This window comes from Emys orbicularis, chromosome 3 (assembly GCF_028017835.1).
Source record: "Emys orbicularis isolate rEmyOrb1 chromosome 3, rEmyOrb1.hap1, whole genome shotgun sequence".
Taxonomy (NCBI): domain Eukaryota; kingdom Metazoa; phylum Chordata; order Testudines; family Emydidae; genus Emys; species Emys orbicularis.
This window is the reverse complement of record NC_088685.1, coordinates 95,481,478-95,504,269: the sequence shown is the minus strand read 5'-3', so window position 1 is coordinate 95,504,269 and position 22,792 is coordinate 95,481,478. Positions and strand designations below refer to the sequence as shown.

The following is a 22,792-nucleotide window of genomic DNA, read 5'->3' as shown; positions in this document are numbered from 1 at the left end:
AAGTGCATTTTATATGAACTTCTGTCAGTATAATAAAGATAAATTGAAATGTAATACATTTTAAAATAGATTTTTTCTAGCATAAAAATATGCTGACTTTTTCACACCTACTTTCTTGCATCTCTCACATTGACCTCCCAACCTTCTAAGCAGTTTTTCTTAAAAGTTGTGCATCATGCAGAATATAAAATAATTGGAATGTGTGCATAATCAATTTATTTGAACGCAGCATTTTTACTAGTTTGCTCTCTTTGCTTGGGGTATATGAAATTAGTGTTGAAAATTGTCAGTGTATCCTACTGAGTATAAAAAGAAACAAGCAATTGCGAAGAAAAACAATTTTAATCTCTAAAAAAGAACACTTGATGTTTTAAACAGTGAGCTTCCAAAGGAAAGAACAGAGATTTATTCTTTTGTGCTTTGTAGTGGGCCATATCCAATGTCAAAAGCTGATGTGCATTATTTTCCATAACATCACTGAAAAGATATCAAAAGTGACAACTGAGAATTTCAAGCAAATATTGCATTTTGTTAACATGAATCCAAAAGCTATATACTGTATAAATATCTTTGCATTGAACAGCATGGGGAATAGCTAAGCAAGAAAGTACCCATAAAAGCATATATCACATGGATTCTGGAAATGCATAAAGAAATGTTATGGTACATGAAGAGAACATTACAGCAATGGAAACTGAATGACTTGAAAAGCAATTTAATTATTCCCAAAAATACTACCACAAGATAATACTTTAACCGAGGAAGATACTGCTAACCCCAGGGTGCTAAAAGCTCTTGTTCAAATACAGTAGATCTGAATGGGGCTATTTCAGAACCAGCAAAATTCCAGCTAACTGTGTTGGTTTGGGAACGCTTGGTTTTTAATAAAATATATTTTATGGGAGACTTGGTATGTTGTTTGCTCGCATGTGTTTTATGAGTGAATAAATGTATTAGGATTATTTTTTTCCTTTTTTTTTTATTTATGAAGATGAACAAAAGCAACAAACATTAAGTTTTGAAGGGAGTTTAGAGAAGGGAGTGTATGAAACTTTCTGTCCAGGTATACTTCTACGCACAGTACCATGACGGACAGCAATGGAACAGTGGTTGTGTCTTGCAGTAGACTGTATTACTTGCAGTAATGTAGCAATACTGAGTTTGTATGCCATGAGTATGCCACAATTTTTTTTTTTGATCTGGTTGAAAAAAATGACCAATCACTGAATTGATTTTCATTTTAATGAAGATTTACTTTGCTCTGCAATATTTATTACTTCCGAAACCAGAGAGCTCTGGATTCCAGAAGGTGCCCAACTGAAAGTAGCTTTAGCATAAGTAGCTAAAGTAAACTTGTAGGTGTTAAAGCACACAAACTACAGCAACTTAGAACAGCCTATCATTTTACATAAATATTATCTCAAAAGAAATGTCTTGTCCCGTGAAAGCCCTCAATTTACTTCATAACCAAGTTTATTTCAATACACTCCACTTACGTATTTTTTTCTCTCACAAATTTGATTGAGTTTTCACAGACCCCTGTTGGGCACTTAGATGAATACTTACAGATGGCTGAAATCAATTTTGTTCTAGAATTTGAAAAAAAAAATAACCTGCTTAGCAGTTGAACTGTACTTCTCCCAATAACTCATAAACTGAACTGAAGTATTTGGCTGTTGGGTCAAGCATGTGGATGCCTTCCAATAAAAAAGATCAAATTAAAATATTCTCTGTTGACTTTAAATTTTGTGAATTATGCAATATTTTAATCTTGCGACATTGCTCCTATTTATTATTCGAGCATAACATATTTCATTGATCTGAATGTGAACAGTCATATATTAATTGTACTGTTACAAGTGAACTGCAAGTTTTCCCAAGAGAAACTCTTTAGTTTCTATGTCTTAGTCTAAGCAGTAATTTTTTTCTTATTTTAATTATGTTATGCTAATTGTGGCCCCAATCATACAAAGGCTTAAGTACAATGGTAGGGTTACTCTCAGAATGTAAAGTTAAACACATGCATATATTTTCAATAGTGGGGTCCATGCTGCTACATTCATATTAACATGTTAATCTATATTGGAGGATTTACTTGATTCCAAGAAGAGGAAGAAGAAGAAAGCTTTTACAAATGTCTAATTTCAAAGGCAAATGCTGCATCACGGAGTGGCTGAACTATGGCAGCAGCAGAAGGGGCTTTTATGTGATAGTTCTGAAAATAGTATTTCTTTTGAAAAAAATACAGAACAAGCAACAATTTGGCAGAGTTCGCCATCTTCAGGGATCCAAACTCCTATGCTCTTGACTAGAAAATATTGCAGTCTCTAAATTGATTTTTTTTCAGGTACCCACAAAATGAACATAAGGCTGTGCTTTAATGAGTCTCATAGAATAAATATGCTTGTGCTGTCTACATTAATTTTTATAGAGGCATGATTTCAGGGGGAAAAGAATGATATTAAATATATTCAACCATCCTATTCAAACAGAAGAGGGAAATAACCCAATTTCTGTGCAGTCTCTATTGCTTTGATGTAGCAAGAGACTGATCTTTCTCAATAAAAATGTAATGCTTCTCAATGTGAACTTGGTGTTGCAACAATCATCATTTTCTATACCAACTGCCACTGCATATACTCTCTTTGTTACTACTGCAGTGAAATCAATAGTGGTATAATTAAAGTTCTTGAAGACTTCTTTTGAGCTGATTCCTATGCATTAAAATTCCATATGGGTCTGTTTCCCCAATGGGGAAAACTCTGGCACACAGAGTAGTCTCTGTAATCTCCCAGCAACTTCCTACAATATTTACAACTGTGGATTGACAAGACATAGATTTCTGTATGCAAAAATAGACAGTCTTTCTTAGTGGCATTTTTCTTCCTTAATTAAGGCATTTTTAATAGACTAGATCTGTAAAAATGTGATTCCTATGAACCTTTTGGACAATTAAACCATCAATGTGTATAATTTAATGAGAAAAGATTAGGTTAAACAGTGGCTGGAGAAACTGTAAAAATGATTGTCTTTATAGTTTTTTAATTGTTAGTTTTAGGAGTGGTGAGGGGATATTGTAAATTGAGGGTGAGATCAAAGCCTTTTTAAATCTGAATTGTCCTGGTGATGATACCTGGCTTTGGGTCATGCTCTCCTTGTTACATTTTCACTGGTGCTACCTTGAGTTTTTAATGTAGGTCATTATTGTTCCCTACATGGGATATTCCCATAGAGGAGATGGGAAAGCTTCATTTACATTCTTCTGTTTAAAATAGTGATGTACTTTGCCCAGCTACAGAAGTATAAAGGGACGCAGCCTCCCCAAACCTACAGGCAATTTTAAGTTTGAGAAGAGCCTGTGCAATTGCAGTGGCTCTCAACCTCTTAGCAGTTTTTCAGGACGCATTTCAGGACATGATCAAGAAAAGCAGGGTAAGCTAATGCTGACAGGGTGAGCACTAAGTTATTGGCTATTATCGTACAAGGGAGGGAGGTACAATTCCCTGGGTAGTGTCACATTCTGGGGTGAAATACAGACCAGTGAGGAATTGTCACCTCTTACCCTGTAACCCTGAGTGCCTCACAATGTCTTGCTACTGTAGCCCTCTGCCTGGGATACTGGACTTCCACTTACCCCCCACCCCCACCCCCCGCCTTGGTTAACAACTGGTAAGGTGACTCCACACTCTCCTCAGCCCCGAATTTTTCCCCAAAACGTGTTCTGAAATGTCCAACCTTGTCATGGAACAACCAGAGGAATGATAAGGTTTGTTGTCCTTTGAAGAGTCAATATACAACAGTTTTTTACGTTAACTGGAGTTACCAAACAGTTCAGTTCAAACACAGCACTGGGTTGGTTTAGATTAAAAATAAAGCAAGTTTATTTAATTCCAAAGAGATGAATATTAAGTGAGTACAAGTATAAGGATTAAAGTAAGAAATGGTTACAGGAGAAATAAAGATAAAATGCTTTCTAGCAACTAAAACTTAACAAGCTAGACTTGATTCAAGGTAAAATCCTCACCATGTGCTTTCACCAAGATGGCTGACAGAACCCCTGGGCCAGGATCTATCTCTTCATGTGTCAAAGGGCTTTGTCTTCTTAGGTGAAAGATAAATAACTTGGGGTTCCTTGGCCCCTCTCTTTAAATAAATCTTTGAAATGGATTCTTCTGAAGAATATGTCAGATAAGTCTATTCCCAGCAACTTGAAGGAAGTTTTCTGTTGCTTCTTCCCCTCCTGGAGTTGTCTGCTAAAATGCAAATTATTTTAGTTCCTGCTCCCTCCGGTGCAACTTAATGAGCATTAAAAAATGTCCTCCTCTGTCGTGATAATGTAGGGTTTGTCTCCACCACTTGTTAGCTTGATGGGTCTATTCACACGTTATGTAAATACAGTCTCATTGTCTTACAAAGTACTATGGAAGTAACTCCTAGGTAAGGAAACTACATTCCTTTGTCTGAGATAAACTTGTTTAATACCTTTACCTAGTCTAGGGAACCTGGTCTTGAACATATGACAATGACATCCTATAAGGGGAATTCATACATTTACATATAATATTGCTATATACATTTTACCATGATGTTATTAACCTGCAAGTTATTAGTTTTCAAATGATATATCACAAGGCATATTTTGTAGAGGGGTGCTTAGGGCCACGAGTAGTGACCAACTTCCAGCATCCTGCTTGACCCCACAATACAGACATTCAGAGTGGAGCACAATCCCCATGGGAGCTTCCATGGAAGGAGCAGATCTTTGAGTAAGATTGTAGTAATAATAAAGCGTAGAAGCATCCCTTAAGATTTGTTCTTTTCCTCTAATATCTAATAATATATACTGTATTTTTCATATTTTGGAAAGTTGGCCATTACTCTTGTATAAATATGCAAACAATTGATTTTGCACTGCTTATCAGAAGGAAGGACAGAACCCTTAAAGTGCATTGCCTCTTGTCTTTTGTCTTCAAGTAACATTTTTATGCACAGTCTACATCCACATACAAATGTGGTAAGTTATTGTAGCCTAATTAGAGTTAATTTTCTTTGTATATTGAAACCATGTAACAAATTCTGAAGTAATCCTTGGAGGATCTAAAGATAATAAATAATTCCCTTTCAGTTAACACTGAATAGATTCTCAGTGAAGCTATTACAATTTTAATTTGAATCAGGAATGTTATGAATCCAAGAGCACAATATTTTGAATTGTTTCCCCATACAAATGTGCATAAACATTCAGGAGTTCAAATTGCTTTAGTTGTCCACATTTTGTAATTTTGTTGGGTAATGTAGTTCCACATTCCATTCATTGCCGCTAATGTTTTAATGGGTTTTTGCTTATTACAGTTTTGGCAGAATTAATTGAAAAGTTTGTGTTGCATCTTTCTGAAAACCCATCAGAATGTTACTTCAGCACTGAAGAATATGAAGGTAAGTTTGCAGGCACTTCATATTTGAATTTAAAAGAAGAATAATATATCCATAGCTTTTTGACTATTAAAAAAGTAGCTAGACATCTTTAATATTCTTTGTTTAACAGTTCATTTATTCATTATTCAAATCATGGGGAACATTTAGTGTCCTTCTGGAACCGCACCTGTTTGTTGAAGCATAGTATGACTAATGTTAATGAAATTTTGAACCTTCTTGTAATATATGTACAGTACATAAAGAGAGATACAGAATAAATGATGGTGTGGTATAAAGGTCTTATGGATGCTTGTTTAGGAATTAATTACATAGGTGACTGAGTAATGCTGCCATTCCAAACAAATGCCAGTAAAACCCATCATGTATTGTTTATAAGTCACACATTTAACCAACAGCTATTTTAGAAATGTCTTAAATAGTTTAATTGCAAGTGAGGGCTGGTTTCTTGTAATGCCAGCCCTCCCTTCTAGTTACTGTGAGTCCATCTACATGTGTCAGGGAACTAAAAATACAATTAACATACTTTTTAAAACTCTAAGAATGACCCAAACTAACTTTCCCGTACATTAAATGCTAAGACTTTATAATTAAATTTTCTCCATACTAGAAGGAAATATTGTGTGTCCTATTGGAAACCTGGTAATCTTCCCATTTTGAATGGTCTTAAGCTCCTTTTTCTATCCCTACTTGTAGACATGCCCCCCGTTGCTCACGGTACAAATTCACGGGAGACCACTCTTTCAAACACCAGTGCCCTTTTATTTCCTTGTATTTTCCCACCTTCACTTATATACAGCTTTATACAGTTCGCTATCAGGCAGGTAGCCCCTTGGGGAATAGCTTGCTCTTACAGCTAGCTGAGAGCAACAGGCCTTCACGCCTCACTTTCCTGTTCCTCTCCTCCTACTTCCTTCCTGCTAGCTTTATAGGCCTTCCCCCATCAAGCTCACAGGTGTCTCTCCTTTAGGGCTTTAATCAGCCACAGCCTGTCAGCTCCAATCTCTTCCCCTTACTGGGAGCTGAGCTAGCAGGCTCTGAGCTAACAGGGGCTGAGTCAGTGCCTTTTGGCCAGCACCATGTTACACTACTAGATCAGAAGATACCTTACCTTAAATCTGTTTCTTGTGCGATGTTGTCCATCTTGAACCTCAGTACAAGTTCATAGGGAGAATTTTGTGAAGGAAGAAAGACTTTTTTTTTTGGTAAGGGGTTTGTTTTTGTTTAATTGCAGCTCTTGGAAACTACTCAGAAGTTATTAATATCTGAATAAATATTGATGCATATAGATTAGTGAGCAGAGTGCAGGTGAGTTAGTCAAAGATAAAGGATAAATAAAATTTTATCACCTGGCTCTGCAGTTTAACAGCATTTTTATCACCACAAAATATGTAGTATAGCATAAGGGTTAATTGAGAGCTGGTCAGAAAAAATTAAGTAAGACATTTTGTATTAGAATTTGCCAAATTGTCAAAATCTAAATATGTTGCAGAAATGGTTTGATTTTGCTTAAATTCTGACAGAACCCAGGTAGACTGCCCTAGAGCCAAGGTTCCCTGTATAGCTGGGTGGAGAACAGTTTATCAAAGAATTTTGAAAATTTTTGGTTTTATTCCAAATCAGAGTAAAGACAAATTTAAAGATCTTTAAATCCTCCATGAAATGGAATTACCATTTTCTTCCCAGCTTCATTAATTTTTTGTGAGCTTAGGGTAGTTATTCATGAATGAGTTTTATGAAGTAAAATTTTCAAAAGCGCCTGTGTCCTATTGAAAATGAATCTAGCTTAGCCTCCTAAGAGACTTAGGTACTTCTGAAAATTTTATCATCAGCCCAAATCAATGCAGGTAAAGGAACAGATACTCGGTTAATGTAAATTTCTCTAGCTTCAGTTGGCCCCAAATCTCTTTGCACATCATATCATCCTAAATTCTGTTGGAAAGGTGGGATTCAACCCACTTTCTAGTGATATAAAACTTACATGTATAGCCTTGTAGGGACGCAAGGTATCAGAATTCAGAGTTGTGACATTTGTATGTATAGAAAATCTGGGCCAGGTCTTAATGAGTATGACTACTCTGCAATTAAAAACCTGTGACTGGCCCATGCCAGGTGACTCGGGCTCCCGGGGCTTGGGCTAAGGGGCTGTATAATTGTGGTTTAGAAATGTGGTGTAGAATCCTGCAAGAGGGGAGAGTTCCAGAGCTTGGGCTGCAGTCTGAGCCTGAATATCTACACCGCAATTAAACAGCCCCTTAGCTTGAGCCCCGGAAGCATGAGTTAGCTGGCACGGGCCAGCCGTGGGTTTTTAATTGCAGTGTAGACACACTCAATCTTGCCTGCTCTCACCTTGGGCTGGTAGAAGGAGAGAGGGTTGTTCCACATTTCTGGAGAGAAAGAAGAAATATTTCCTTGATGGATTGATTTTCTTTTTTAAATGACATGCTTTAAAAGCTGCTCAGGAGTTTGGAATGTTAGAATAAATCCAGGGGTTAGTAAGCAAGTGATACAGCTATAAGCATGTGAAAAATTGTACAAGCCTAGCCAATTTATCACTTGTATATTGCCGATATAAATATATTATATTCTTGGATTCCAATCGCAGTTTTAATGATGTATAGAATTATGTAAATTCATGTAGAATTACTGTATGATTTTGTATTACTTTGAACAGAAACGCCAGGACTACAGCATAATTTAATTATCCACTCAAAACCATATATTTTGTGCTTTATTCTCAAAACCCTACAATAAAGCTGTGAATGAAAGAGGTTTGGATAATAGTTACCAGCTTCCTCCTGAGAGAAAAATCCTTCAAGCAGGCACTGCATCCTGGTCCCTCTAAAGTGTGGGAGGCTAGAAAGCGGGATCAGAAGACAAGCCCAATTCTGATCAATTTGTAGATAAGATGGAGTTTCTCCTGCACATGTCAAGTACAGTAGAAAGAGTGAATAGGCAAGGGAAATGTTAGGATGCATGTTAGGCTTGGGAAACACCCAACTTCAATATTCAGTAGGCTTTATACTCATTAGCTTCATTACTCAGAGCTGGAAAAAGTAAAAAAGTATGGACACAGCAAGAAAAAAAAACGGACAAAAGCAAAGGCCTCATTTCTGGGTTACCTTGGGTTTTACACTTCCTCTTTCCATGGTAAACAACTCAGGCTGCATGACAGCCCTTTTCAGAGTTTCCCAGCAGTATTTTAACATAATCATTCTTATAAACAAAGCAAAGTTGGACACACATTCTTGGAACATGACTGAATGTTCAGTTCTCAAAACAAACATTCCAGTATACATTGTGTTGTTCCTTAACATTACTGGTACCAGGCTCTCTGAGAATTCATTATCCGTAAAGGATTAGTTTTTATCAGTCTCTTTTCCACAGTTGTATCTGTGCCATTGTCACAAATAGTGATACCCCGATTTGTATTAGATTTCTTATTCTTGCCCTGTATAAAGTCCTCCACTCCGTCTAGGTCATAAAACAAATATATTTGTTATGATTATGAAGAACATAGTATTAGACAGTATTGTGACATACAGAAGTTTGAAAGTAACGTGTAACCCTTCTGACAGGTGGAGCCGGCAGCAACCAGGGCCGGGTTCAATATCTAGAGGTTCCTTTTCAACAATACGATACAGAACCAGCTCAAGCCCCACCCAGTAATCTGGGAAAATTACACACCACTCCTGGGTGCCTCTGAGAGACGATACTTCCCCACTCGCAAGTGTTGAGTGTAGAAAAGAAACTTTAAATTGAAAGGAGTGAAGTCACCTAACATTAATTAGGGAAAATGCCACAAGCATGATTCATAATCATAAAACTGTGAGCAGGACACCCACCCCAGAGTACATGGGGCAGTGTCTTCTGCCTCATGTTCTTGAGTTCTACCGCCAAAAGTTCCTTTTCTGTGCCCCTCACTGCTCCCTCCTCATACCCCATTCACAGTGGCTGTCCTTGGTCTGTGAGCCAGGGCTCAAAGGTGCATCTGTGTGAGTTCACCTCCCACCTGGGGAAGAAGGCACCTTGCTTGCTCTACCATCTGACCATTTGCTGTGGCTGGCTGCCCCGCCAGCTGTGGTTCCTCTCTTCTGGCCACCCCACTAGCTGCAGTTCTTCTCTGCTGGCCGCCTCTCTACTATGACCTCTGCACGTCAGTCTCTTGAGGTTTCACCCAGCTCTCGGTGTTTTGCAGCTCTTAGGCTGGGCAGATACGCTGCCCCACTACAAGTGATTGTCAGCTCTTTTGACATAAATAACAGAAGGCTCCTAATGGAGCCTGTTTAGCTCTATCTTTGAACAGTGGGGAGGAACAGGTAAAATCAGACCGGGGATCCTTAGGGAGAGTCCGCACCTCCTGGCTGGGATACCTGTCCCCACCCCTCTTACTTTCACAGGGGTCTGGCATTAAAACCCCTGGCTTCATGAGGTCCTTTCAGCTGAGGGTGACCCCCTCATTTGGGACAGGTTAAGCACAGTTCTGCTCCCATTTATTTATACAATAAAGACAACAACACTCATAACAACATTTCACTACCCCTGCATTCAGTACTAAAGTGATTTGTAACCCAACACCAGCCAAAGTTGATCACTTTGAGCAACACTGCTCTATCTGCTGGATATCTAGGCAGAGTAGGTGTGTTCATGATTTTAAAGTTCTGTGTCTCAAGATCTTTCAGAGCTAGATGTAAGTCCTAGATTCTGTTGGAAAGGTGGGATTCATTCATAAATATAATTTGCTCCTGAAGTCTCTTCCCCCTCCCAGCTAGCTGTCAGGGGAGAACTCATTCAGATCCTGCTTACAAATTAATACACTTAAGGGCAAAAAATAAGCCCTTTTCCCCTCATATGCTATGAAATGAGTAGGGCCAGCCAGAAAGCAATTTTGTTCCTTGAAAGCTTTCAAGGTTTGGAACTTGTTTTTGTTCCAGTGCTGAATGAAATGGGAATCAGGACCTATGCTTCCATGACAAATTTAAATGTTAGGTTCCAGCGGCAAAATAATGAAAGAAAAATAGAAACCCATGATCATTAGGAACTGAGTTTCCTTTTCTCTTGGATATCAAGTTTGCCACTCTCTGATTGATCTGATAATGAATGACCACCTTAATACCCAGACTTTCCAAGAACCTCTATCAGAAGGTGTTTTGGAAGAATTTTTCTAAGAAAGGGGACAACTAATTCTTGACCAAGACTAATTGTATTGCTTGTGTTACATGATATTGTCGTTCCTTCACTAGCCTGTTAATGCAATCTGAGCCAAGTCTTATAAATACTAATATTTAATACAAAAATAAGGAATGGCTGCTTCCCTACCAGCTAGTGCATTATTAAGGAATTAGCCCATGGGGTGTGTGTAAAAAAAGAATCAGCCCAAAACAAAAACAAATCAGTCAATCTACAGAAACAAAAATACAAGAATTACTACGTAATATTTAGCCAATAATGTATAAGTAGATTTTAGGATCACATCTTTTCCCAAACACCTCTCCCACCTCCACCTCCAAAGAAGCTCACAGAATATCTGATGGATGGTGGTATGCTCCATCCTCCTTCTGACGTTACTCCTTGGGATTTGAACATTGAACAACAGAGGCTTTAACAGAAGCCAGATGTTTTATTTTAATAAACAGAAGCTATAATTTGTATGAAAGTAGTTTCAGTACAATGCATGGATACTCAGTGTTTATCATGTTCCTTGAAATAAGAAATTTATTATCTTTAAAAAAATGACAGCCCTTAGGTAGCTGAAATTAGAATAACACAATCATCCATCTGTTGTGGACTCCCTCAGGATTTCAATCTATTGTAAAATTTGCAAATCTGAAAAAATCAAATTAGGTTGGGTTGTTATCCCTTCAAAGATCAGAGGAGAAAAAAAACCGATAAATCTTTATGCAGTTGCAATACTTAATTATAAACAGCAACACAAATCTTAACTGAAGCTAAGTTTCTGTTATCAGCATTGAAAATGGACTCTGATTTGTACTCAGATGAGAGCACATGCACATAGTATGGCATTACAAGTTAATGAATTCTCTCTATCCGCCTCCTGCCACTGGTACTTTCCTTTTTGCTTTTATTTTTCCTCTGACCTAAGTAATGAATAGTCTAGAGCTAAACTGTGGCTCTTGTAGCAAGTGTAGCACTGAGCAGGGCAAGGAATGGAAAACTGCAGTGGTGGTGGAGGGGGAGGTATAGCGTCTCCAGAAGGGAAGAGAGACCCCAGTCTTGAAATAACCACTTCCTATACTTGTAGCACAGATGCAGTTTTCCCTTTGTCCCAATGCTGAATTCCCAGTCCAACCCCCAGCCAGACATGTCCTTCTTGGAATATGCCAGTAGCTCTAGCAGCCTCTCCTTACATGCAGGAAGTACAAGCAACCTCATTATGGCTGCCTCCATCACAGTTGCACTGGGCTGAGGAATTGAGTGCCAGTCCTCTGTTCCTCTCCTTCTCCTACCTGCTCAGGAGCAGATACAATTTGATGCAAAGGCTACATCTGCAGTTATAGTTGTGTGGAGAATACAGACAGCTAGCTTGGGTATAAAGAGCAGCATAGAGGGTGAGACACGGCTTGGCGAGTAGAGTGTCATAAATACTTGAACCCTTATTGTATGTGTCCTACATAGCTTTTTACATGCTCAAGCAGCGTCTCCCACACTTACATTGCTATTTTAGCAATGTAGTGTGCTTCTGCATACCCACTGTCAAAGCCTTTCCCTGCCTCAGCCAAAGGCTCCAGCAGAAAGGAGAGGTTTTGGTAGTAGGGAGGCAGTGGGGAAAGGCTCTGGCAGAGGGAAGCCTTTCCCTGCTGCTTCCCCGCTTCTGGAGAGTTTCCCTGCTATCTCCTCCCTGCTGGAGACTTTCCCCTCTGCAGTGATACTGGAGGTAGCCTGCTTTTCACTGTGGTGTGTAGCTACACATGTAGTGCCTGTACTCAACACTCCACCATAAGGGAATGCCTGTACTGAATACCATAGAGTGTGAGGTAAAGTTTATTATCTAATAATTTCTTTCTGTTCTTAACATAGTCCATTAGTCCAAAATACTTGGTTAACTCCCTTCTTTAGAGGTGAGTGGGAGTGGCTCAAAATGTTGGTTAGCAATTTGTCCATTTAGCCCTGCCACTTCCTATTAATACCCAGACAGCTAAAGATAATCCTTGCACAAGTTCAACTTAAATTTAATATTATGAAACCTAATTTAGTAAATAAACCTTTACAGTTAGTAAGCTCACAACCAATTTCCTTCACTACTGATAGGAATTCTTGTTGGTTCAAAGTTTGTGTTCTTTAAGTCATTGCATCAGGACAAATTGTGAATCCGATTCTTGCCAGAGATACGAGCCACATATGCTTCAGAGTATGCTTAGCATTTCCAATCAAGAGATATCGTTGGGGAAAAATCTCTTTCAGATGGTATTGGTCATTTCCTTTCCCATTGAAACTGATCCTTGACCTTAGTGGCCTTAGCCATCAGAGTTTGAGATCCTGAAACTTATCAAATGTAATGAACTGTTTATTTTCTCCTTTGGTTTTGGTCTAGGTTTTCTAACTTTGAAGTAAATAATGGTTTATAAAAAATACGAAAACCACTACCTAAAAAACCTAGTTATTTTCATTTTGGTTTTGATCTTTTCTCTTCTTCCCTTTGGTTTTTACTTTTGCCAGCAGTATGTCTAAGTAGCAATCACCATTTAGTGTATTGTTTACATGTTTGGAAGGGGAAAAAATCCTCTGTCTGGTTGTATCTGCTTATGCTCAGAACTGGAAAACTTGTCTGCTTTCAGGAAGGATTGAGGAGGAATGATTATATAGATTTTTTTTCTTATTTTGGGGGTGCTTTATTTCTTAAGTGGAACCACAGGCCATTCAGAGATGGGGGAAGCTTTGTGTTTTCTAAAAGTATCCCAATACCTCAGTGGATCTGAAATGAGAACAGACTTGCTTGGTTTTTAATTATTGTGAGACATACAATTAATGAATATTGGGGGAAAACCTTTTAAGTCAGGCAGTTCCTTCTGGGACTCAGAGTGGATGCTTGTCTGTTTGCCAAGATTACATAGTACCCACTTGAAGATCTGGGAGGATTTTTCCGCTCCTTGCTATGCTTCTGCGAAGAGATTTTCGCAGAAATAAACTTTAAATCATTAGCTTAAGGCACTTTGGAGTGTGCCCTCGGTGCTCTAAAAAAGTCCATTAGCTTCTCTGCACTAACTCTCCATGTGCACACTCTGACTGTGCAGGGAGCTGCTGCACACCACCTACTGTGGGCTTTTCCCCCATATTGACTAGCCCTATGTGTAACTAATCTGAGCAGAGACTGAAAGTGTTCCTTGTACCATTTTGTGGAATCCTGGCTATGTTGTGTGGAGGAGGCCTTGTTCTGCATCAGACTTGGGACCCTTTTCTCTGGCACATTATGGATTCATGAGCTGAGAACAGGGTAGGCATAATTCCGTGTTTGCTGAGGATTCAGTAGCTGCCTCACAAATGGAACACTTATTTGCCTTGGAGCTGTGCTTGTTTGTGAGCTCTGTCATGGTGTTGCATAGTGGGGAAAGAGGAGAGGTATCAGTAAAGAGAGTTCTAGCAAGATTCTAGTACAACCCACCAAAATAATCAATCCACATGTAATACAAATAGAGTTTTATTTTGTATAAGAGGTAAATATCAAACATGAATATGGACTATGTAATAATGTCTATAAGAAATCAGCCAATTAATGATAGCTTGACAGGGTGGGAGGGGGTTGGCCCTTTATTTATAATTGTTTAAAATAAAAAATACAAATATATGTTAAACTGCAACTGCACAGACCTTCTTATGTTGTTTGTCTTAGATTACAAATTCTTGCTGTCAGGAAACATATCTAGGGCCCTACCAAATTCACTTTTTGGTCAATTTCATGGTAATAGGACTTTAAAAATCGTAAATTTCATGATTTCATTTGTTTAAATCTGAAATTTCACAGTATTGTAATTGTAGGGGTCCTGACCCAAAAAGGAGTTGGGGGGGGGTGTCACAAGGCTATTGTAGGGGGGGTTGTGATACTGCTATCCTTACTTCTGCGCTGCTGCTGGCAGGAGTGCTGCCTTCAGCGCTGGGCAGCTGGAGAGCAGCAGTTGTTGGCCAGAAGCCCACCTATGAGGGCAGAGCCACCGCCAGAAGCAGTGCAGAAATAAGGATTGCATGGTAAGGTATTGCCACCTTTACTTCTGTGCTGTTGCCTGCAGAGCTGGGCCCTCAGTCAGAAGCCACCACTCTCCGGCCACCCAGCTCTGAAGGCAGCAGCACAGAAGTAAGGGTGGTATGGTATGGTATTGCCACCTTTACTTATGTGCTGCTGCTGGGAGGGCGCTGCCTTCAGAGCTGGGTGCCTTGCTAACAGGCACCGCTCTCTAACCACCCAGCTCTGAAGGCAGTGGAGAGTAAGGGGTGGCTACCGTGCCCCCCCCCCATAAAATAACCTTGTGACTCCCCTTCAACTTCCTTTTGGGTCAGGACACCCAATTTGAGGAACGCTGGTCTCCCCCGTGAAATCTGTGTAATATAAGGTAAAAGCACACACAAAAGACCAGATTTCACGGGGGGAGACCAGATTTCATGGTCCGATGCGTTTTTCCTGGCTGTGAATTTGGTAGGGCCCTAAACATATCTGTCTACATACAGAACCAAGACACTGGGCCCCGTTTCCGACTGGGGTATCTTGGCACTCCTGTATTATTAATATTAAATTATACTAATAAACCACAGTTGATAAGCTTGCTGCCACCACGTGGTCCTCCTGCTGGAAAGAGGGATAGCCAGATCCTTATCTGGGGGTAAACTGGTGTAATTCCACTGAAGTCAGTGGAGCTGAGCCCATTTACACTATGTGATAATCTGGGTCAGAATGTCTGAGTTGCATTAGCAATGGCTGTCAATGCAACTAATAGCTTCGTTGAACTTGAGGTTTTTCCAGTTTAACTGTAGAGGAGATAGACTAGTGAAGATGTTATGAAGCAGAATGATGTGAAATGGAAATGAATACTAATTTAAGTTAAATAGTAAACTTTCTGTTTTTTTCCCCATCACTAAAATGCAATTTGTCCATACTTATTGCACAGTTTCATTCAGAAATTAGTATTATAATTTTAAAAAGTTCTTATCTTTCAATCATTATCAGTTTTACTAACTATATTTTTATCAGCAAGGAGACTGGTATCCAAGCATGACCTCCATTGCTACTTGGTATTGTAGCTCTTTCAGCTCCTGACTGCTGTTGTAGCTTCTTTAGAAGACTAGTATGCATGACTTAATGAATAACTGGATTTATTCATATTCAGTTAATTGGCCTCTGCAGTGTGCTAAAGAGGGATGTGGTTGGCATCTTTATAACTTGATTAGTTTCCACTAAATTAAGAGATAACATCTCAAGGTCTTCAGCCTAGGTCTCCTGTTCAGACCATTTCTGTGGTGTGGTATGTAGTTGCTGGTGAGTATTTGCTTCAGGTTGGGGGGCTGTCTATATGCGAGGACTGGCCTGCCTCCCAAGGTCTGTGAGAGTAAGGGATTGTTTTCCAGGATAGGTTGTAGATCGCTGATGATGTGCTGGAGAAGTTTTAGCTGTGGGCTGTACGTGCCAGTGGTGTTCTGTTATTTTCCTTGTTGGGCCTGTCCTGTAGTAAGTGGCATCTGGGTACCCGTCTCACTATGTCAATCTGTTTCCTCACTTCCCCCAGGTGGGTATTGTAGTTTTAAGAATGCTTGATAAAGATACTGTAGGTGTTCGTCTCTGTCTGAGGGATTGGAGCAAATTTGGTTGTATCTTAGGGCTTGGCTGTAGACAATGGATCGTGTGATGTGTCCTAGATGGAAGCTGGAGGCATGTAGGTAAGTATAGCGGTAAGCAGGTTTCCGGTAGAAGGTGGTGTTTATGTGGCCATCACTTATTTGCACTGTAGTGTCCAGGAAGTGGATCTCTTGTGTGGACTGGTCCAGGCTGAGGTTGATGGTGCTGTGGAAATTGTTGAAATCCAGGTGGAATTCTTCAAGGGCCTCCTTCCCATGGGTCCATATGATGAAGATGTCATCAATGTAACGCAAGCAGAGGAGGGGCGCTGGGGGACGAAAGCTGAGGAAGTGTTCTAAGTCAGCCATAAGAATGTTGGCGTACTGTGGGGCCATGCGGGTACCCATAGCAGAGCCGCTGAAGGTATAATTTGTCCCCAAATCTGAAATCGTTGTGGGAGAGGACAAAGAGGACACCTGATGAGACCAGGTGTGTCGTAGCCTCATCAGGGATACTGTTCCTGAAAGCTTGTTGTCCATCCTCGTGTGGACATTCAATAACAGATTTAAAAGTAGCCATCCTTCAACAAAAAAGCCTTCAAAAACAGACTTCAAAGAGAAACTGGAGAGCTACAATTCATTTGCAAATTTAACACCATTATTTGGGCTTGAATAGGGACTGGGAGTGGCTGGCTCACTACAAAAGCAGTTTTGCCCTCTCTTGGTATTGACACCTCCTCATCAATTATTGGGAGTGGACCACATCCACCCTGATTGAATTGGCCCTGTCAACACTGGTTCTCCACTTGTAAGGTAACTCCCTTCTCTGCATGTGTCAGTATATTATGCCTGTATCTGTAATTTTCACTCTATGCATCTGAAGAAGTGGGGGTTTTTACCCACAAAAGCTTATGCCCAAATAAATCTGTTAGTCTTTAAGATTGTTTTTGTGGATGCAGACTAACACGGCTACCCTCTGATACTTGGCAACATGGTATTCTTGGAAATTAGATGTGATGGGTACAGATGATAAAAATATTTTCAGATTTTAAAAAAGGCAGAAAAAAATCTCTTGTAGAATTTATCCCCTTTTCTGGTTGTTGCTAAACTATTCATTGCCAGGGATGACTTTTGTCCTTGGTGTATAAAGATATTCTGAAGAAAATTTTATTTTTTTAATTAACCGGATTGCACTAAATAATGGGTATTTTCATCCAAAGAGCAGGTAACGATATTTCAAAAATCTCTCTCCTCTACTAATAAATTGTCCAGTCTGTGTCATAGAGTGGGAAAGATTATCTGACTTTTTTATTGCCATATATTATATTATTCTCAGTATGAGTTTTTAAAGGGTGTATGTGTGGAATCCTGACATCCATCAAATCATGAAATTTTACATGGATTAAGAAACATCTATTTTACATTTCATTCTTTTTAAAAATCAGATTACACATGTTCAGTATAGTTCTTTTTTTCCTGTGAACTGTGAAAGGAAAGTGAATCTGTCCCTTATATTTAATTCTTTTGCTGGATTCGACATATGGGAAAATGCTACTATAGCCTATTTTCTTCTGTTTAATTACAGTTCCTGTATCACCTCTCCATCTAATTGACATTTCAGAGATGTTCTGCCTTTTGTTTGAAGAGAAATCATGTTCTTATTGAGAAAATTGATCTTTTGAGGCTCGAGTATTGAAAACCGTAGTGTTTCAAGACAGTTAAACATAACAGTTTTATTGATAAATGTCTGTCAGATCAGTTTTGTGGAAAATTAAATTGTGCATATTGAATCAGACAGTTTGGACTCCATTACAATCACAGTCAATCTTTCTTCCCAAGAACAAAAATCCACCTGTTGTCCATGGATTGTGATCTACAATATTTAAGTATCCCATACAATTTTTTGGTAATCTTAAAGGAACACTAAGGTTTTATAGCTCCAGTTTTTTAAGTAGATGGTGATAGTCCTCTGGATTCTAAATATTTTTGTTTTGTTTTGTTTTGTTAAATCTTCATTTCCAGTCCGTTAATTGAAAAAATGAAAAGTCATGACTCTTTACATAGGATGAAAAGTACAATTTTTATGTTCCCTTTGCTAGCGCTGGATTTGCAGTTAACCTGCACTATGTTCAGAGCTATGATTACATCAGATATGCTATTACACAAAAGCAAGAGTTTTTGGCTTGACAAGGTACTATATAATGTGGAATTGTTATTAAATCCAAACCCCATGTTAATTTTATCTTCCTTTAAAATGCAGAGAAAAATATAAAAGGGAATATAATAAAGGGAAAATATTTTCCAGCAACTAAGAAATTATGACAATGGAGAATAAAAGGCAAATAAAATCAATGAAATCAATTATGTTCTTTGAATACCAAGTGGATAATAATAACTCACTGTTGTAAATTGAAAAAGAGTCTCAGACTCTGGGCTGTGATGCAGTCATTTTTCATAGTATCATTGGCCCTAATTACACAAGGCATTCTGACTTGGGTGCCTGGAAAAATAATTCCCTCCTATTGTTGTGGGTTTGCTATTTAGAGCCCATTAGAGAAAGACCTTGTCTTGCTCAGAGAACAAATTATTTTTCTTACCTATAAATGATGTTTCACAGATGGACAAGGTCAGTTTCTAATGACCCATGTTCTTTGATGGTTATATCTTACTTATTAATGTTTTAATACACAGCTTGTGTTTCCTTATCACTGTTCTACTGTTGAACTGTCTCTCTTCTTTGTTAAATGTAATTTTCCTGTATTGTGTTTTCTTCACTCTTTCAATAACATTTTGATCTATTTCCTCTGATCCAAATGGAGGGCTTATTTTCTTAGTTGCTCTTCTTAACCTTTTTCATTCCAGCCAGGACTTCACCTCCCCCAGCTTGTAAATATTTTATCTTTAGTACAATGGTGTCCATGGCTTGTATGCAAACAAGGAAACTAGAGAGCTCACTTAAATTGGTACTAGTAGCACCTTTAGGGTAGGTCTACACTTACCCGGTAGTTCGGCGGCAAGCAAATCGAACTTCTGGGTTCGACTTATCGCGTCTTGTCTGGACGCGATAAGTCGAACCCGGAAGTGCTCGCTGTCGACTGCGGTACTCCAGCTCGGCGAGAGGAGTACGCGAAGTCGACGGGGGAGCCTGCCTGCCGCGTCTGGACGGAGGTAAGTTCGAACTAAGGTACTTCGAACTTCAGCTACGTTATTCACATAGCTGAAGTTGCGTACCTTAGTTCGAATTGGGGGGTTAGTGTAGACCTGCCCTTAGTTTAGTTTCTTATGGCTGTTCAAGTGGGATGGGAGAAAATACCCATCAAATTAGAAAGTGATCTGATCCATCACAGAATTATCACTTCCATCCCGGGAAAATGGTATATATTGGTTTCTGCTGAGATATATTAAAAATGTGAAAAACAATCACGAATATTAAGAGAATCATGCCATCCACTGGATAGATGACAAAAACCTGCTTATTGTAAATTTATTAGTACTTTCTAGCCAGGAACAGAAACTAAACTAGAAAATGAAAATCAGAACCTGTTTGACCCTGGACCCCTCCAACTCAGAACATTTATTATGTGCTAATTGTTTGCTGAGGAATCTACACTTGTCTTTGATTATAATGTGTGTGTGAGAGAATATCCTTTTGTTAGGTCTTTTGCATTTAGGATTTAAATGTGTGAAAAAATAACATTTATAGAGGATGCTTAGTTTTAATGCACCAGATTTCTTAGTTTTTTGCTCTACTTTACAGCTTTTTAATCCAATACAAAGTGCCTAAAGTAGATGCGTACATTACAGTCACGCAGAACAATAAATGATGAACAAGTATCAGAGGGGTAGCCGTGTTAGTCTGTTTCCACAAAAACATTTTTAAGAAATGATGAAAGTAATTGTAGATCCCTTTCAGTTCAATATTTTTAATATATTTGGTGAGATTTACAACACTGTATGTGCAAACAAGGTTGGCTTTATACTTGTGAGGTCTCAAACTGCTGGAAGGGAGGCAATTGGGCCAGGAGTTACAGTTTTGTCTGTTTCACCTGCCAGAGAGAGGATGTTATGCTGAGAATGGAGGTATCACCAAGTAGTGCCCCAACTAGTTGTTTGTTCTAGTTGTGCTGAAGGCTGGTTGTGACCATGAGAAACATGCACATACTTGCTTTTTGTTTTCAAACATCTTTTTTAGAAAAAAATCAGAGGGTTCAGTTGTATATAGTTTCCTGTAATAATCTTTGCAGAGATTACTGACAGCACTTCAGATACAAAACAATGTTCTAGACTTGGCATTAAAATATGTAAAAATATTACTTTCATCCATTTTCATTTAAAATGATCATTATAATGCAGACTTTTTACATGTTTATAATTCTTTTTTCTTTTGTTTTTAGCTGATGATGCAAATGTGAAGAATGAAAGCCTTTCATCTGTGCAGCAGCTTGGCATTAAAATGACAGTCAGGTACATTGTATTAAACTATTTCCCTTGTGTATTTCTAGAGTTTGTTTGATTTCTTTGCAATGACTTTAATGATATTTAATCCATCAACTCAACATTTTGTACCATTTAAATCTAAAGATCATTTTTGAGCGAATGAATTCTTATTTTAAAGATGAAAAAGGTATTAGTACATGATTAAATTATCTGCAACAAATTAAATAGGTTATTATTCATGATTGTTCTAAGGGCTAATTGCAACTTGTTTAGCAAGATTTACAGCTAAACTTACATTATAGAATCATAGAAATATAGGGCTGGAGAGGACCTCGAGAGGTCATATAGTCTATTCCCCTGCTCTGAGGCAGGACAAAGAATGTCTCTGACCGATGCTTGTCTAACCTGTTCTTAAAAACCTCCAACAATGGAGATTCCACGGCCTCCCTTAGAAGCCTATTCCATACAGGGCTTTGGAGCTGTGCTCCGGCTCTGCTCCAGCTCCAGGCAAAAACCTGCAGCTCCACTGCTCCGGAGCTGCTCTGGGCTCCGCTCCAAAGCCCTGTATTCCAATGCTTAACTATCCTACTATTAGAAATATTTTCCTAATATCTAACCTAAATCTCCCTTGCTGCAGATTAAGCAGATTATTTCTTTACCAAATTTCTATACCACTTTCTATAGGAATTTCAGACCCTGACCTTGCAAAGGATCACATCCATGCTTAACTTTAAACACGTGTAATCCTATTAAAGTCAATAGGAGAGCTCATGTGAGCGAGGTTGCATAAGTGTGTGAAGGTTTGAGGCCTAAATTTCCAAATGATCTTAAAGAATTGCCTCATATGTAGGACTTTGCAATAGTCTTATCTTGAAATCACAAAGAAATGGATAATGGAAGCAAGGTCTGTGTCTGAAACAAATGGTTGAGGCCTTCTAGCACAGTGCAGATTGAAAAAAAAATACAGTTTTGTCAACTGCTGCAATCTGAATGTCCAGGGACAGCTGTGGATATAATAAGACTCCTATGATAGGTTGCAAACCTTAGGCCTGGTCTACACTACGGGGGTGGGGTGGGGTGGGGGGTGTCCAATCTAAGTTACGCAACTTCAGCTACGTGAATAACATAGCTGAAATTAACGTACTTAGATCTACTTACCGTGGTGTCTTCACTGCGGAAAGTCGACGGCTGCGCCTCTCGCCCTGGTGGAGTACCAGAGTCGATGGGAGAGCGCTTGGCAGTTGATTTATCGCATGTAGACTAGACGCGATAAATCGACCCCCGCTGGATCGATCCCTGCCCGTCGATCCAGCGGGTAATGTAGACAAGCCCTTAGTAATGAATGTCTGCTGTGCTCCTTCAATGAAATCTAGATCAGTTCACCAGTTGCTTCCCGAACTGTCACCAGATTGAGTCCCCTGCCCTAACCACAGTATACACTTTATGACATATAGAGCTATGAGTTCTTAACTTTTCATAAATTCTAGAACTATATTAAATGCATCCAGGAAAATGTGTTCTTGTTTTTAAAGAATAGACATTTTATGTTTTACTTTTATTTAAACTTAAGTGTCTACGTTTGTTTAAACTTTATTTTATTAGGTATGGTAAATATTTAAATTTGCTGAAAGATGGTGCTGAAAATGATCTGTGCCTGGTGTTAATGCACTGTGACAAATTTCTGAAACAACAGCAAACATCTGTACAGTCCTCACTTCGTATCCTTTTTTGATGACACAAGTTAGATTGACCAAGACATTAGTGACAGTTGAACTGTCAAAGAAATTTTTCATATATCTTGTTCTTTGAATTCCTGGTGGTGGTGCAGACTACATAGTATTTTTCATTACATTTTGTGCACACACAAAAGAAAAATCCATTATTATGAAACCTTTCTATCACTAAAATGTGAACTTGACAGATTAACTGTATGATCTTTGACTGTAATCTTCATCCTTCCCTTTCATTTGATTATTAAACTTGCTTGCGTGTCTTGTCTGGTTTTGATTTTAAGCTCTTCGGGGCAGAATCATGTCTTTTAATATGCTTGTACAGTGCCCAGAGCAATTAGCTCTGATCCCCATTAGGTCTGCTAGTTTCTTCTGTAATATTGATGATAATATTACTAATATTGAACATTTAG

At 38.7% G+C, this 22,792-nt stretch overlaps 1 protein-coding gene across 1 annotated transcript in view; it reads left to right on the top strand.

Moving 5' to 3' along the window:
- TBC1D32 (TBC1 domain family member 32) overlaps nucleotides 1–22,792 on the top strand; it is a 157,831-nt gene that overhangs the window by 100,222 nt on the left and 34,817 nt on the right. The window contains 3 exon segments of the mRNA XM_065401287.1: nucleotides 5,353–5,436; nucleotides 20,607–20,676; nucleotides 22,252–22,367. Of these exon segments, the coding sequence (XP_065257359.1) occupies nucleotides 5,353–5,436; nucleotides 20,607–20,676; nucleotides 22,252–22,367 (270 nt within the window).